The following is a 16292-nucleotide window of genomic DNA, read 5'->3' as shown; positions in this document are numbered from 1 at the left end:
TAATTTTAGCTCTTCTATAAACATCTCATTACTAAGCAGCTCATCCAGAAGAACCTCCAGGAGTCGTGACTCTCAGTGGAAGTGCTGGGCTGGGAAAGCACGAGCAGGGCCGGGCAGAGACGGTCCCACCGACTCTTCTCGAGGATGTTTTATCTGGGAGCGAGTGACCCCAGGACGGGGTGTTTTGCCTGCCTCTGGGAGGTGTCCCGTCGCTGTAAGGAATTTCCCAACACGGAGTTGGTCGCGTTTTGATCGGAGTTGCATGTGGACAGTTTGCTTCGCCACCCAGTTCTGCGTTCGGTCCCATCCCAAACTGTTTGTCTTTCTGATCGTTATCATCCTGTGTTTACAGAGAGTCGAACGCGTCCTCAAACATCACCCAGGCGATCCTTAAACACAGAATGAGTTCATTTTTTCCCTAATTCTATTTTTTTTTAAGTATACCCAGGATAGGAATTGGTCTTCTGGGTGCGACTCTGTCTCTTTGTGGAGACTTTTGCCTTAAATGCCGTCAAAAGGACCTTTGTAAGAGCCGAAAGTTTCTGTGTCGTCCTGCTCCCGTCCCGCAGACTTGCTGCCGGGGGCACATTCTGTATCTGGTTGAAATCCGCCTCCGGTCCGTGGCCGCGAGCGAGGTGCTGGCGGTTTGGCTGCTGCGCAGGCACCTGGTGTTGCTGGGGTCTGGGAAAGGCTCGAGCTTTGCTTTTCCCACGTTCCTTCTCCTGTGAAGTCAGGCTAAAACACGAAGCGAAGGGGAACGTGTGGATCATTTATTTGCGCAGCCAAAAAAGGCGACTGCGGGAGGGTGCCCGCATGGCTGGGTGGGTGGCACGGCATCGTGGGGACAAGGGCGTCTCCTCCCGTGCTGGGGGGACATTGCTCGTGGCCGGGTGGTGAGGACAAGGGCAGTCTGCTCGGTCGGTTTGGGGCAGGGGGCCTTTCCCCAGGAGAGGGCTCGGGGCGCCCGGGACGGTGGCCGACCATGGGGCTGCTGCGGTGGCTGGGAGGAGCGGGCCGGCCCCGGCCCCGCACACAGCCCTTTTGTTTTCCTCCATAGAAAAGCCATTCTTCGTGCTCCTGTCATAAATATGTGATGAGGGAACAGTGCTGTCATTGTCCCCCGAGCAGACACTCGTCTGTTGTTCTGGGGCTGCTGTGCCCGCCGGTGCGGTGGGCTTGGTGGGACGGGGGCAGGACCTGCCCGTCTCCGGGATGCGGGTGGCTCGCTGGGCTCAGTTCTGAATCTCTGTTTCTGCCTTATTCTCTCTTTCTGTTGTTTTATAAATCCCCCAAAGCTTCTCCCTCCTCTCCGAGAAGGAGGAGCTGATGTCCGTGGGCTAGAACATCCCAGCTTCCCCCCTCCTGCAGGCGCTGACTCCCAGTTACAGGAGGGCCCAGTGGTGGTCCTGCCTGGCTCACCAGCGCAGCGTGATGGGTCTCGTAGGAATCTTTGAGGCCAGTGGGATGCACGCAGGAGCCTAGATGTGAAAATCACACAACTCGGGAGGGTCCTAAAGGTGCTTCTCTCATACTGAGAATGAAAGAAATGAGAAGGGGTTTTGTCTGGAGCCCCTCTGAAGCTGCTCTGTTGGGGCGAGGCGTGACGGGCAGAGCAGGGGAAGCAAGAGTCAGCGATGACTTGGCCTGTAGTGGTTCTATCTGAAAGCGAAACAGCAGGTGTGGACCTTAGAGTGAAAAATAAAATTGTATTTCCTGGTTGGCATGCCTGAGAGAACTGTGTGACTCTGGGGGCTCAGGAGCCGTTGGGCTGCAGACAGGTGTCTGTCCCCGTGAGGGTGGGCTGGTGCTGAGGTGTCCTCCAGCAGGTGTTGTGGCTGCAGCTTGTCAACTGTTCATCTGCACAAATTCTGTGGGCTTTTCCCATTTTAAACTGTTGAGTTAGTGTGGCCAGCAGGGACAGGGAAGGGATCTCACCCCTGTGCTCAGCACTGGTGAGGCCGCCCCTCGATGAGTGGGTTCAGTTTTGGGCCCCTCACTCCAAAAAGGCCATTGAATGACTCGAGCGTGTCCAGAGAAGGGCAACGGAGCTGGTGCAGGGTCTGGAGCACAGGTGTGATGGGGAGCGGCTGAGGGAACTGGGGGGGTTTAGTGTGGAGAAGAGGAGGCTGAGGGGAGACCTCATGGCCCTCTGCAACTGCCTGAAAGGAGGGTGCAGAGAGGGGGGATGAGTCTCTTGAGCCAAGGAACCAGCGGCAGAACAAGAGGGAATGGCCTCAAGCTGCGCCAGGGCAGGGTCAGACTGGCTCTTAGGAAGGATTTCTTTGCAGAAGGGGTTGTTGGGCGTTGGAATGGGCTGCCCAGGGCAGGGGGGGAGTCCCCATCCCTGGAGGGGTTGAAGAGTCGGGTTGACCCAGCGCTGAGGGATCTGGTGGAGTTGGGAACGGTCAGGGTGAGGTTCATGGTTGGACTGGAGGATCTTCAAGGGCTTTTCCAACCCAGATGATTCTGGGATTCTGTGAGTTATTTTGTCCTGAAAAGTGAATTCTGTCACAGGGAGAAGGAGAAGTGGAGGTATGGGGAGGGGGCTGTGGCTCTCTGTGGTGCCAGGAGGAGCCCTGGTAGCTCCTCACAGGTGGTTTGATAGTTTGTGGCTGGGGTGTGAGAGAGGAGAGGAGGGCTGCCCGCAGAGCGGCCTGCACCTCCCTGCCTCCAGCGTGCTGCTCTGCGCTCGCAGGCCGGACCACAGCTCTGTCCCACCACAAACCCTCTGCCTGAAGCACAGCCTGCGCTGCGCGGCGAGCCACGGCCCGGAGCCCTCGGTGCCTGCCGAAGCTTGGCGGGGCTGGCAGCCTCGGCCCCCTCGCCCCTGGCAGAGCTCTCCTGCTCGCCGGGCAGGTGTGTGCCTGGGGAGCTTCCTGCCCTTGCTTTCCTGTCACAGGCATCATGCAGCTGGGTGCCAGAGCGTGATCTGGCTAGGGTACAGCTTTGAGGGACTGCGGCGAGGATGTGCTGCTCCCCCTCGCCCTGGAAAGCTGCAGAGGGGGAGCATGGAGCTGCCAGAGCCTCCAGGACCTCGCTCTGCTCACCATGTCCTTCCCCACCCTGCCTCGTCACCGTTTGTCGCAGCCGCTGAACGTAGTGGGTTTGGGTTTTAATTCCAGCCATCCTGGGCAGTCAGGTGCTGGCTTGTCATAAATATGGTTGGACTGGATGATCTTCAAGGTCTTTTCCAACCCAGATGATTCTGTGATTCTGTAAATACAGCCTGCTCATTTGGGGTGAGAATCCCTTGCATGGGGCTTCTCCGCAGAGAGTGTGTGTTTCTCCCCAGCACTGTGCTGTGCCCCGTTTCTCGCTGGCCGCTGCCATCCCATGCCCTCGTGCCTGCAGCCCCCACCTCTCTTTGCAGGCAGAAGGGAGCATTGCCGAGGGCTGTGCCGGCAGGTTTCACAGACCATAACATTGTAACAACTCCTGGTTGTTGCCCAGGCACTGTTTGATCCCCCCCGCGGCCCCGCGAGGGTTCCACGAGCACCATCAGCGAGCCGCTCCGTAGCGCAGGGCTGGGGCTGGGTGAGGGTCGGGAGCAGGTTTGCGGGCAGGGCTGGGCTGCGCTGCGTCGCTCGCTGCACAGCTGAGCGGTAAGTGCTCTTGGCAGAGGCTTCAGGTCCCCTTGCAGGCTGTGTTTCACGGCTTTGTGCCTTGCGGGTTAATACTGTTTTGCAGGAAGCCACTTCAGTAACTATGGTCGGTGCTTTGTAGCATAAAGTATTTGATGACAGCTAAACTTTTAAAATAATTTCTGCTTTGAGATACTGAGCAGGTCTCGGAAGCCTCCACTAACGACACTTGAAAGCAGCGATGAAGCCGAGGTCCATCTCCCCGTACCTTTGGGGAGCCGGCGGAGCGTTTCTATGGTTGAACCGCTCCCCGCGCCCTCCCCTGGCAGAGCGAGGCGACCCTCAGGCTCCGTGCTGGACACCAGGGCTGAGGGAAGGCTGAAGCTCCTCCTGCTCGCGTGTTGAGGACTTGCGAGCTTCGCGTTCCCCTGTGTTATATCACACTGAATTTTCGAGGTTCAGGGGTGTGGGAGTCGTGTCTGAGCCTGCAGGAAGGCTGGGTGAGACCGACTGTACTGGTTGTACCGTGTTGCTTGGTGAAACACCCTCCCCTGCCTTCAGGAACCGGAGAGCAGAGGGCTTCAGTCGCGAGCGCTGGAAAAGGACGTGTTCCAAACAAAGTCCTTTGCCTAAAAAACACATGAAAATTCACTTCTGCTGTGACTCTCCTCGCTCCGTCGTGGCGGCAGGCTCCACAGAGAGGGCCCAGCTCCTGAAAGCAGCTGGAGAAGCTGCCGCACGGTTGGGTTCCCGTCGGCCAGAGCCTGCGGCTCCATGGCAGCGCCAGCCCCTAGCTGTTTTCCTGGGAGCTGGTGGGTGGTTGCTGGGTGAATTTTCCAGGGAAGGTGGTCACCTCTCTGCGGGGGACTGGAAACGTGGCCCCAGGGCCCAGGAGATGGAGCCCTGGCTTAGTCCTTGGGCAGGATGTTCGCTCCAAGCTCCTCTTGTTATGTCGCTTAAGAGACACCGAGAGCGCGGGAAGCGGAGGGGAGTCTCTCGCTTGGCCGTGACCCCCCCGGCCTGAGAACCGCCGTTCCCGGAGAGCGTCCCCAGCGTGCCAGCCGCTGGCCTGCCCGGGAGCTAAGGTCATCTGGTCGCCTTGTGTCAGCTGAGTGTTTAACTTTTTGCTTATTTAGAATTTCCTGTATTACGATAACATCTCATAAACTTCCAAATATAGCTGAACGCTAATTTAGACCGTAACAGGCCGCCCCAGGAACAGTGACCAGGTGTCACCTTCAGTCGTGGCGACAGGAGGAGGCAGGAAGGAAGCCGGGAAGCGCAGCAGCTGCGCCAGCGCCGACGCTCGCAGGCACACGTGCTTTCCCAGGCATCTCGGCTGGCGACAGCAGGGGAGCCAGCGGGGCTGGGCCCGCTCTCCTCCACAGGAAGGGATCGGGCAGCCTGATCCGGCCAGCGAGTGGCTCGGGTGCTGCGTGTGTCAGAGGGTGGGAAGTAGGAGGGTGAGGATCAGGCCCCGAAGGAGTGCCCAAGGAAAGCACCAGCTGGCTGGGCTGGCCACGAGTCAGGCCGCTTGTTAGTGCCAGTCGGTAAAACCAGGATCTGGGTAGCCCATGGATCACTAAATAATGTGGCAGCACTTGGCTTTGGGAAAACCCAGGGGGGTCAAGTTTCCCCTTGCACTAAACAGCTCCTGGGATGATTTTTAGATTTGTGTTGAGGATGATCTTGTACCTGTTTCCCTTGTGACATGTAAGACGTGTGTGCTGGCGGCAGGGCTGCTGGAGCAAGGTGTCGGGGGGGGTTGTGGGTCCGAGGGAGCTCGCTGGGGCAGCCTGTCGGGGAGCTGTAATTCTGACCTGTGTCTGGAAGGGTTTTTCCTCCCTGTGAAGCCTCAGCCAGGTCGTTTGCACTGGGAGGAGGTGGGTCTGACTCAACGCCTGTGGCCGGGAGCATCGTGCAGCGACTGATGCGGCACCAGGGACCTGTCCCAGAGGGAAGAGGAGGTGTCTGAGCACGGCGGGGGAGATTTGGTTAACCCGACACTGGGTACTATTTTCTCCGCAGCTTGGCACTGACCTTTCCATTTTGGTCCTCAGACTATAAGTGGCATTTTTTTTCTGCTAAATCCAGCTGTGGCTGGCTGGTGGGAAGTGGAGCGGTGGAAACAGGTCTATAGGTGCTGAAAATAGTCCTTCGGCGCTGCAGGCCTTCTGGGGAGGCTCCTGCCGGTACCTGGCCCCGACAGCGGTCCCAGGGCCAAGAGCTGGCTGTGCAGGGGGGAGGCCGGCACTGCTCCTGCTCCCGCAGGCAGTGGGTGTTACTGTAAGGGACCAGAGAGGTGTCTGTGCCCCCAGCCCGTGCAGGGGATGCGGTGATCCCGCAGCAGCTCTGCAGGGGACTGAGGGAGCTGAGGAAGCTGCCCCACTTCACAGCTGCACCCAGCCTGGGGTAGGAGCAAAATCCTCCTCAGGGTTTTCAACTCCCAGACTCCGGTTTGAGCCACCAGCGCAGGGTTTTACCCTAAGCGGCCGGTTGCCACGGGGAGAGCTGGCCTGCTCCCCGGTGTGCCCTTTGCTGTGCTCGGCAGAGCAGGGCGCGATCTGGGTGAAGAGCAGGTTTTTTCATTGGGGTTGGGGGGGGCGGTGGGCAGGCGTGGCCGGGAGCGCCCCCCCCCCCCCAGCAGCGGGACAGGCTCCAGGTGCCATAAAGCCACCGGGAAAAGGCAGCTCTGGGGGGAACCCAAAAGTAAAACCGAGCGGCACGATGACGTTGTTCGGGGAAAATGTCGAGTGGCAGGTTGTGGATGATGAGCAGTGAATTACAGCTCGAAATCTGTACGTATGATCTAGTGTTAGCGACACAAGGAAGGAAACAAACTTGACTGGAGGCCTGCCGCCCTTCTGCTTTGCCTGTCACACACCTTTAGATAACAAGTTTGTGGGCTGTTTGCTTACAACTATTAAAATTGCTGCTTTTCCCGGCGGTGGGAGCAGTGCTGCCCTGCAGCTGTGTTTGTGGAAGGGGCTGGGGTCTCTCCTCTGCTGCCTGTGGAGGGCTGAGGCAGCGCCAGAGCGTCCCGAGGCAGCTTCCAGCCTGGCATTACGGGAGGCAGAAATGTCGGCGGGGTCCCTGCTGCCTGCCCTCTAATCCCTGTCTTGTCTCTGCAGGGAGTGGGGATGGCCAGGGACAGATACTCCAGCGTTTCCCGGAGAAGGACTGGGAGGACAACCCCTTTCCCCAAGGCATCGAGCTGGTGAGTGTGCTGGGGACTGGGACCCTGGGGCAGGTGACGGTGTGGCACCATGCACACGCATCTCAGGGGGTTCCCACCTGCCCCCCGACGCTGCTTCAGCTCCGGAAAACCGCAGGATCCAGCGTGCCGCCTCCCAGCTGGGCTCTGCTCCTTTCCTGCCCGCTTTGCTCCCCCTCCTGCTCTGGGATCAGCTGGTGGGGATGCTGGAACACTTCCTAGAGGAGCTGCACGGATGCCGTGTCAGTATAAATAGCCCCGTCACGAATAGCAGGGCTCTGCCATCCCCAAGGCCTCTCCCCAGTGCTCTGCCGAGCAAACCGCTCCCCTCCTCGGGCCGGCAGCGGCGGCAGTGGCTCCCCCTCGCCGGCCTGGCTCTGCTCCATGCGCAGCCGCCCGGCCAGGAGGGTTGCGGGGCCCTGGATCCCTTCCCCAGCCCTCCGGACACGTTCGCCCGCTGTTGGGAGGCCTCTGAGGTTGTGATCCTTGCTGGGTCATACCCATACAGTGACACACCCGGTCTAATTTGGCGCACTGCGTGGGTTCTTCACAAACCAGCTTTGAACTAATCAAGGATAATAGGATTGTTCTCCTTGGTTGCTAAATTGGAGTGGAAGTTCCTCCTGAGCCCTTCCCTGCTGCGCTGGTGCTGCTCAGGAGCTCTGAAGGAGGAGCCGGAGCTCCGCTGCCAGCCCACGAGTGGGTTGTCCAGACCCCTTTTCCCCCCTAAACTGAGCCCCCTCTAAGCCACGCTCCTCCTCCCCGCTGCAGTTCTTCCCTGTTCCCAGCTGAAGGACGGCACAAAACGCGGGGATAGACGAGGTTTTAGAGGACCCTTCACAAGCCTGACGGTGCTGGGCCTGTCCTTGAGGCCTCCCGAGTGCCTTTGGTGTGCTGGGAGGTGTCGGGGCCGGGTGTGAGGGTCGGTGTGGGGACAGTGGCCAGCCGAGAGCCCCCGTCGTGCCCCAGGGCGGGGGAGCCGGCAGCGGCCAGCCCTTCCTGCCTGCGTCTCCCTGTTCCGATGGGCCCGGCCTGACCCGCCACAGGGCGTTTGTGATCCCTGAGGAGGGACGTTTTGGCCGAGGGAGTCCTGGGCGTTCCAGGGCTTTGGTGAATTGGAGAATAGAATCACAGAAGGTTGGAAGGGATGTGTGAGGATCGTGGAGTCCCGCTGAGAGGATGGCCTTGGCCTCGGGAGCTCGTTTCCTCAGAGCAGATGTGTCACGGGTGCTACCATTGGGATCTCTGACGTGCTCTGGCTGGCGCAGAGGGGTGGTGGCCCGGCCAGTGTCTCGGTTCACAGCCCGGGCAAGTTCCCTGCGCTATTTCATGCTGGTTTTCTACACAGTGGACCCGTGGCCGGCCCTGCTCGCCCATCCGGACTCAGTTCTGCTCTTGGCTGCCTCCCACCTTTCATGGCCTCGTCCAGAGCCGGTGCTCGTCCCCAACTCTGTGTGCGCTGGTGCCGGAGAGCGTCCTCGTGGGCTGGGGCTGTCGGAGTCTGACCTGCACGCCCCGTCCTGTGCCCTCCAGAGCTCTCGCGTTGGGCTCAGCCGAACACCAAGGGGCTCTGTCGGCGCTGGCATCAGCGGTGGCAGCCGGCTTGTCCTCCTGCCGCGTGCTCGCCGCAACTCCAGCATGCGGTCGGGCTTCTATCTGCTGTTTTGTCTGAGGCACAAACACGTACTATTTTTCTGGTTAGTGTTTCCTGGTTGTCTGCAGGGGGCTTGGGAACTGTCCCAAGAAAGAGGAAAGCTGCTTTTTTTCCCAAGGGTCAAACTGTCCAGCCAAAAAATCCCTGGAATTTAAACAATTGGAGCCCCGTCCTGTTGGGAGCCGGGGGGTGGCTCTGAGGCTTCCCACAAGCTGTCAGGAGGCGTCCCCGGGTGAGCAGCATGGAGGGCTGAAACTCAGGCAGCTTCCGAAAATCAGAGCCCACCCTGGGGGGCTTTGGGTGGGACATTGCACTGGAGTCGCTGCTGTGTTTCTTTTTAACAGCTTTTTGGGAAGAAGGTTTTCCTGGTGTCTGTAGGGATCAGGAATTTGTAGCTTCTGCCCTTGCGCGCCATCTGACAGCGTTTCCAAACAAAAATATCTCATTTTAATGGATGGAAGTTCCTCTGGAGAGAGACACAGGATATGACCGTGTCTGCTGCGTTGCTGCATCCTCCCCTGCCAGGCTGGGGCTGTCTCCCCTGGCAGCCCCCACGCTGCATGGCTGGGGGGGAGCAGGATCTCTGGAGCAGGCTGGAGACCTGGGGTATTCGTGCAGGTGACCCCGCATCAGGGAGCCCCTTGGGGCTGTGACTACGAGCTCTCGATCCTGAGGGTTGCAGTGCCTGCGGCGGTACCGTGGTGTGCCGGGCCCATCCGCTGCGGCTGGGGCTCGTGCTGTTCCTCCTCTCCCCTCTGCTGGTCCTTACCTCCTCCTGTACCACAGTCCCACGGGTCTACGCGGTGTTTCCCGTGCCTGAGGCCACTCGTGGGTGGTTGTTGGGTGCTGCAGACCGGGTTGTTGTGCCTCCCGGGCCTCCAGAAACGTTTCACCCAGCTCCAGAGCCAGCACATGCCAGCGTTCCCTCCTGGCGCCCGGGCACCCAAGGGCGTTGGGGTTCCTACTCTATGAGATAAACCAGTGAAACCCTTTTGTTTTCCAACCCGCGGTAGTTGCCTGCACGTTTCCAGCTTCGATCTCCGTGTGTGGTGAAGGTGAGCACGGGTCTGTACGAAGGCAGAGGTGCCCACGGGAGAAGGCTGCGTCCCCCCCACTGCGGGGCAGGGCCTGCGGGCCTGGCCGGGGGCACTCCGCTGCTCGCAGAAAAGCTTCCTCTGATGCTTTGCCTTTGTAGGGTGATGGGAGGCGAGTGGAGCCTCATCTGCTGCCTCCACCTTGACCAACGGAGCTTTTCTTCGCCTCTGGCGCGGGGGGATCTGAGGTTGGCGGCTGACAGCAAGCCCAGGCAGCTGACAGCAAGCCCAGGCGGCCGACAGGAAGCCCAGGCAGCGCTTGGGGGAGAGGAGAGCTGCCGCTGCACTTCGCCTTGAGTTTGAGCAGGGGTGGAACAGGGAGCTCCTTATCCGTGGGACGCTGGTGACCACTGGCTCCTTGTGTCGTCCCTCCTGCCCGTCGGCCAGCTCTGCTGCAGGATTGCGTTGCCCTCTCAGCTTTTCCAGGGTGGAAGTGCACGATCAGGAGGATGTCTTGGGACAGCACAGACTGGATCCTTGCAAAATCGCTCCTTGCAGACTTGAGAAAGGCCTTGTGATGTAACTGCTGGGAGAAGAAGAGGTGGCACAGCAGCGCTGATCTGTGAAAAACAAGCCCTGCCAGGCAGACGCACACACGTGCTGTCACGAGAAGTTGGTTTTGTTGCTAAAACTGCTCTGGGCAGTGTCTGCAGAGCCCGGCACGCAGCTCTGCCTTCCTGTGGGATTCTTCTGAATCAGCCAAGGGCTGTTCCCCCGGGGAGGCGTCGGTGCAGCCTGGCTGGGGCATCACCAGCGCTGGGCCGCAGGGGAGCTGCAGTACATCCTTCAGGTCAGCTGCTTCCATCCGCACCCCCCTCACGCAAGACTCGAGCCTTTCTTCTCTTCTGGCTGTCTGCAGCTCGCCCGTGTTCTCCCTGGGCACCCGGTGGCGCTGAGGTGGGCTGTGAGGATGGACGGACGGACAGACACTGCGACAGCGCTGACCCAACAGCTGCGTGGAGCGCCGGCACCGTGTGCTGTGTTACTGCGCTGCCGGCGCTGCCTCTGCACGGATCCACGGAGCTCACACGGATCCACGGAGACCTTTAATTCGGCATGGAGGGGCCGTAGTTTTGTCCTCCCTTAACGGCGGCACCGCCAGTGTTGCAGAGTGCCATGGTGTCACCATCGGTCACGGTCGGGCTGCTGCCAGGGGACACTTGCTCTCATCACCAGCCGCCCCATGCCCATCTTTCAGGGAGGATGTTTGTCCTTTCTAGAATCCCAGAATCATCTGGGTTGGAAAAGCCCTTGAAGCTCCTCCAGCCCAACCATGAACCTCACCCTGACCGTTCCCAACTCCACCAGATCCCTCAGCGCTGGGTCAACCCGACTCTTCAACCCCTCCAGGGATGGGGACTCCCCCCCTGCCCTGGGCAGCCCATTCCAACGCCCAACAACCCCTTCTGCAAAGAAATCCTTCCTAAGAGCCAGTCTGACCCTGCCCTGGCGCAGCTTGAGGCCATTCCCTCTTGTTCTGCCGCTGGTTCCTTGACTCAAGAGACATGAAGTGGGGCAGCGGCCGCGGAGGTCGGACAGCTGGGTGCCTGGTGCTTTACGAACACATGGCTGCTTTAGGTTGACTGCTGCGGGATAAACGGGCCGAGGAGCAATGACTGCGATCAAACTGGGCTGTGAGTGACTCTGGGGTGCAGTCGCGTACCCCACGGCGTGACCTGATCCAGCGTGGCACTGGCTGTGGCTTGAAGCGACCTGTCTTACCCTGGGCAGCGTGACCGGAGAGCGGAGCAGGGCCTGTGCCCCCGGTGGTGGCGATGCTGACATCCCCCTGGGGTTCCCTGGTAGAGGAGCAGGGCGGGGGATCCGGATTTCCATTTCTCAGGCCTCTGGATGAGCCCACTTGACCCCCCACATCTGGCTCAGATGTCCCTGTCTCCGCAGGGAAGGTTTGACGCCGCGGTCGTGGAGTGGATCACTCTGCGCCGGGACGCAGCCGTCGGGAAGTGCTGGAGGGCAGCAGCTTTGTGTGCTTTGGTCATTTCTGCGGTGAAATGTTTGCGCAGAGCGGTGAGCGACGGGTTCCTGGCAGAGAGGATCCCTCTGGCTGGGAGAGCGACGCTGTGCGCTTACCCCGAGAGCTGCTGAGCCAGACCTTCCTCCCGGGCGCTGGCGGGGAGCTGCACGGGACGCAGCGCCTTTGGAAAACGGCACTGGGAGAGTGAGGTGCTGCCACACGGGTTTCCCGTGGCAGAGTCTGGGAAGCAGCTGCATGAGTGCTTTTGCCTCGACTCCTTCCCGCTGCCGCAGAAAGCCGAGCTCATGCGCGGGGGCTCAGAGCTGGGGCTGCCCAGGGGAGGGGAGCCGAGCAGGGCCTGTGCAGCACAGTGAAACCATGTTGAAACCAGCTTTAATTCGCAAGGGTTTGGGCTGGAGCGTGGATTTTTGCAGCTTTGTGGTGTGTCAGCCCTTCCTGCCACCTTATTCTCCTCCTCGGTTTTGCTCCAGTTGCATCTGCAGAGTGCACTGGGCCACGGCCCTGGAAGGAACCGAGCTGTCCTGCTCTCAGTGAGGTCCCGAAAGCGTCAGGAATTTTCCACAGCTCCTCACCAGCCAAATGCAGATGCTGAGGAAATAAAGAAAAATCCCTTGAGACTTCAGAAGCCGGGAGGAGCCCTGGGGCTGCTGGCTGGAATTACCCACCGGCCCTGAGAGGGTGTTTGGAAAGTCCCCCAGAAACCAGTAAAACCGTGCTGGGAGCTGCCCGAAGCGCGGTGTTTCCTGGCTGAGGCCGGTGTCCAGAGGCTGTCCTGCCCACGGGGAGCTCCCCCTGGCCCCGCCGGGTCTCTTCCCTTCCCGGAGTCAGGGCCATGCCGGCATGCGGCCGCCTGGCACCAGGGTGGGCTGCGGGGACCTGGCTGAGCCTGGCAAGCCACGCAGGCTGCATGCTGGCCACGGGCAGCCCAGGCTCCTTGCAGCCCCCGAGCTGGGGGAGCTCCTGTGGCTCTGAGACAGGTGCGGGGTGGCGGAGGGTGCCCAGGGTGTCCCCTCACCCTCTCCCCCGCTGCAATGTGCTGCCACACTGAGCTCCCCGTCCCCGGGAGCCGGGCCGCGGTGGCATTGGTACCTGGTGGTTTGCTTTGGCGTCATCCAGCCCCCCGCAAAGCACCACAGGGAGTGAGGGCAGCAGCATGGGCAGCGGTGCGGGCAGGCCAGCCCCTCTGACTGCCCTCCCCTGCCCTCTCTTGCAGTTCTGCCAGCCCAGCGGCTGGCAGCTCTTCACGGAGAGGAACCCCCCCACCTTCTTTGTGGCCGTGCTGACCGACATCAACTCGGAGCGGCACTACTGTGCCTGCTTCACCTTCTGGGAGGCCGTCGAGAGCGCACAGGTATGTGAGCTGCCGCAGGCGGGGTGGGGAGGGTGGTCAGCGGCGCTGGTGGGGAAGTGTCCGACTACCTTCGGCTTTGGCCAGTGGTCCCTGTTTTCCCCGCCTCGGGGGAATCTGGGCCCTGGTGTCAGGGCTGAGCATCCTTTCTCTAACCCTGGGACTTGGCTGCTGTGCCTCCCTAGCCTCAGAGCCACCCCAGGAATGGTGAAGGGCAGGAGGAGGAGGAGGAGGAGGAAAAGGAGCCTTCATCTCCAGTTCAACCCGCACAGCTCTTTGCTCCCAAAAGCTTGGTGCTGGTGTCACGGCTGGACCATGCAGATGTGTTCAGGGTAAGTCCGAAATACCCTGGGGCTGGGGCAGGGGGCCTCTGCTCAGCAGGGAGAGGAGAACAACCTGGGTAAAGACTTTTCTGGCTCTGGGAGCAACCAGGATCCATGTCGTCGCTGCCAGGAACAGGAGGTGTAGGAGCAGCCTGGCACAGGTCCCCGTGGCAGTGTGGCCTGTCCCCTGCATGCTGAAGCCCAATGCTTGGCGGCAGCGCAGTGAGCCAAGGGCTCGGCCACGCCGGGCAGCCGGTGGCCGTGACCCAGTTTTGTTAATAGAAAAACCGTGAAGAACAGCCCGTTCCTGCGGGAGCATTTATCTTTGCCATCTTTATTTTCTTTAAAATGCGAAGGGTTTGGGAGGGCACGGGGCTGCAGGCTGGTGTGTTTGCAAACCTCCTGCGCGGGCATTGTGTGCGCAGCTCCGCGGCTGGGCCGGGGGGGTGCGGGCAGCCTCCTCCAGACCGAGCAGGCTGGCTGCCTCGCTGCTGCCTTGCTCCCAAGGAGGGAGCTCCCCGCATTTACAGTGGGTTCCGGGTGCCGGGCTCGTAGGAGGGCAGCGTTCTGCCTCAGGCCGGGCTGTGGCCTTCCTTTTCCCCCTCCCACCACCAGGATATCACTTCTGGGCTCTGCCCTGTTCTTGAACCTCCTGTTCCCAGCCCGCTCTGTGAACAGGCACACAGGGTTCCCTCAGGGCCTCCAGTGCTCGAGACATTAATAACTGACAGGGGAAAAAAAGAACTCCCTCTGTTTTCTGGCCTGGAGCTGCTTCAAACAGCAGAACCCTTGGGCATCGCAGGCTCCCAGCCCCACCCCACGTCACTCTGGAGGTCTCTGGTCCAACCCCCACTCGAGCTGGTTGTCCACGTATCACCCAGCTGAGTTTTGAATATCTCCAAGGATGGCAACTGTACAACTTCTCTGGGCAACCTGTGCCGGTGTCACCCACCCTCGCAGTAGGAAAGTCTCTATATTGAGGTATTTTATTGGGAGAGTTGTCTGAGCTGGAGCCCAGCCTGCCATGGCTGATAGATGGTGTTGAAACGGCGACTCCTTCCCAGCGAGCAGGAGCGGTAAGGCCAAGGTAGAAGAGCGTGAGAACAGACAGGAGCCTGCATCACCGCTGTCTTTCCCTTGTCACGGGCGGCCGCAGCGTGTGGTCAGCCTCACGTCTGGGGTGGGGTTCCCCAGGCCCGGCCGTCGGCAGAGCTGGGCTTTGCTGACACGCACGAGCTGTTCGTTTTTTCCAGCCTGGGAGAGCAGAGGGAGACGAGCCGGGCTGCGGGGCGGCCGCTCTCCTGCTGGGCCAAGGCCCCCGTCACGTTTGCGTTGTGCCTTTGGCTGCCGGATTTCATTGCTCGGTTGCTTGAATTATCCACCTCAGTGATTTTTGAGGAGCAGATGAGCAACAAGAGCGCTACAGTCCTGCTGTTCTGGGCCTTGGGCCTTTTCCCCCTTAGCTGGGGCACAAACCAGTCCCCAGAAGGTCTCTGAGCATGGCCACTGTGGGAGCAGGGTCTCTGCTCCGTGGCAGCGAGCTCCTCGTGCCTCTGGCCTGCCTGAGGGGAGCCGAAGCTGCTTTCAGGCTCCAGTTGTGGTGGGACACGGTGCGTTTGCCTGTTGAGCCTCTCCCGTGGCTGCTCCCTGTCCCTGCCGGGAGAAGGGTGACAGCCGGGAACACTACCCCTGCCCTTCGGGCAAGTGGACGGGTTTCACTGGCTGCCTTTGAAGTGCAGCCTGTTGCTTCCCCAGCTCAGGACTTCGGTGGTTGTGGCTTCTCCTCTTCTCTGGTGAGAGGTCTCCGTAGCCCAAGACCTGGCCCTGTTGGCCCTCTCGGTCAGGACGATGCTGCCCCTTGCTCAGGGGGAGGCCTGGCTGTACACGCGTGACGCCAGGAGCCTTCACCGCTGTTGGTGACCTTGTGGGAGCATGAGCCTGCTCTTCACTCGGTTATCCCGGCATGCAGAACTGCCTGGCTTCTTTCTCTCCAAAGCCCCAGTGTTTGTGTTTTCTCCTCACTGACACGGAGAGATGGTTTAAGTTAAAAGAAAACTGCCCAGAGGGTTCCTCGAAGACAAATTCCTCAAATTCCATATTCATCTGTGTGTTGGAACTGTGTTGAACGCTGCGCTGTGCTTTGCCCCCTCAGCCCCTCTGGAGCTGAACGGTCCGTGTGAGGTTCATGGTTGGACTGGATGATCTTCAAGGTCTTTTCCAGCCTGGATGATTCTGGAATTCTGAGCTGGTGGTGCTTCCCAGCCGTGCCAGCAGGCAGACAACGAGCGGAGCAGGACCCAGCCGGGTGTCTGGGCCAGCCCCCTGCGCAGGAGTGGGTCTTCTTCCCATCCCTTCCTTGGCGTTTCCATGACATTTGATGCAAATCTGCAGGGACTGGGAGCGCTTGGGGGTGCTGGAGAAGTCCAGCTGTTTGCAGTCACCTCTGCCCGTGGAGCTTTTGAACCCCCTCTGTGCAGCTCTCATCCAGGGGACACGTCTGGGGATGGCGCTGGTGGGGCCGGTGCTGGGCTGGGGAGGTGCTGCTGGCTGGCAGCAAGCTGAGCACCCTGTCCTGCTGCCAGGGAGCTCCGAGGGGGAAAACCTCGAGCGCTGCGCCCAGGAGGTGACTGTCACAGGGCGTGTTTCTGTTTGGAGACAAGTGCTGGCAGCCCCTCGCTGCGACGGTGCTCCAGGCTGGGGGGTTTGTATCAGCACTAGCGTGGCCAGCAGGGACAGGGAAGGGATCTCACCCCTGTGCTCGGCACTGGTGAGGCCGCCCCTCGATGAGTGGGTTCAGTTTTGGGCCCCTCACTCCAAAAAGGCCATTGAATGACTCGAGCGTGTCCAGAGAAGGGCAACGGAGCTGGTGCAGGGTCTGGAGCACAGGTGTGATGGGGAGCGGCTGAGGGAACTGGGGGAGTTTAGTCTGGAGAAGAGGGGGCTGAGGGGAGACCTCATGGCCCTCTGCAACTGCCTGAAAGGAGGGTGCAGAGAGGGGGGATGAGTCTCTTGAGCCAAGGAACCAGCGGCAGGCCAAGAGGGAATGGCCTCAAGCTGCGCCAGGCAGGGTCAGACTGGCTCT

General features: G+C 60.5%; 1 protein-coding gene across 7 annotated transcripts in view; it reads left to right on the top strand.

Annotated features, from left to right (window-relative positions):
• Positions 1-16292, top strand: part of SBF1 (SET binding factor 1) — an 81766-nt gene that overhangs the window by 34714 nt on the left and 30760 nt on the right. For all 7 annotated transcript variants that reach the window (XM_074828177.1, XM_074828178.1, XM_074828173.1 and 4 more), the window contains exons 2-4: positions 6713-6798; positions 12753-12890; positions 13073-13219. In XM_074828177.1, the coding sequence (XP_074684278.1) occupies positions 6713-6798; positions 12753-12890; positions 13073-13219 (371 nt within the window). The remainder of the gene's footprint in view (positions 1-6712; positions 6799-12752; positions 12891-13072; positions 13220-16292) is intronic.

This window comes from Strix aluco, chromosome 5, assembly GCF_031877795.1.
Source record: "Strix aluco isolate bStrAlu1 chromosome 5, bStrAlu1.hap1, whole genome shotgun sequence".
In the NCBI taxonomy this organism is placed as follows: Eukaryota; Metazoa; Chordata; class Aves; order Strigiformes; family Strigidae; genus Strix; species Strix aluco.
This window is presented reverse-complemented; position numbering and strand designations above follow the sequence as displayed.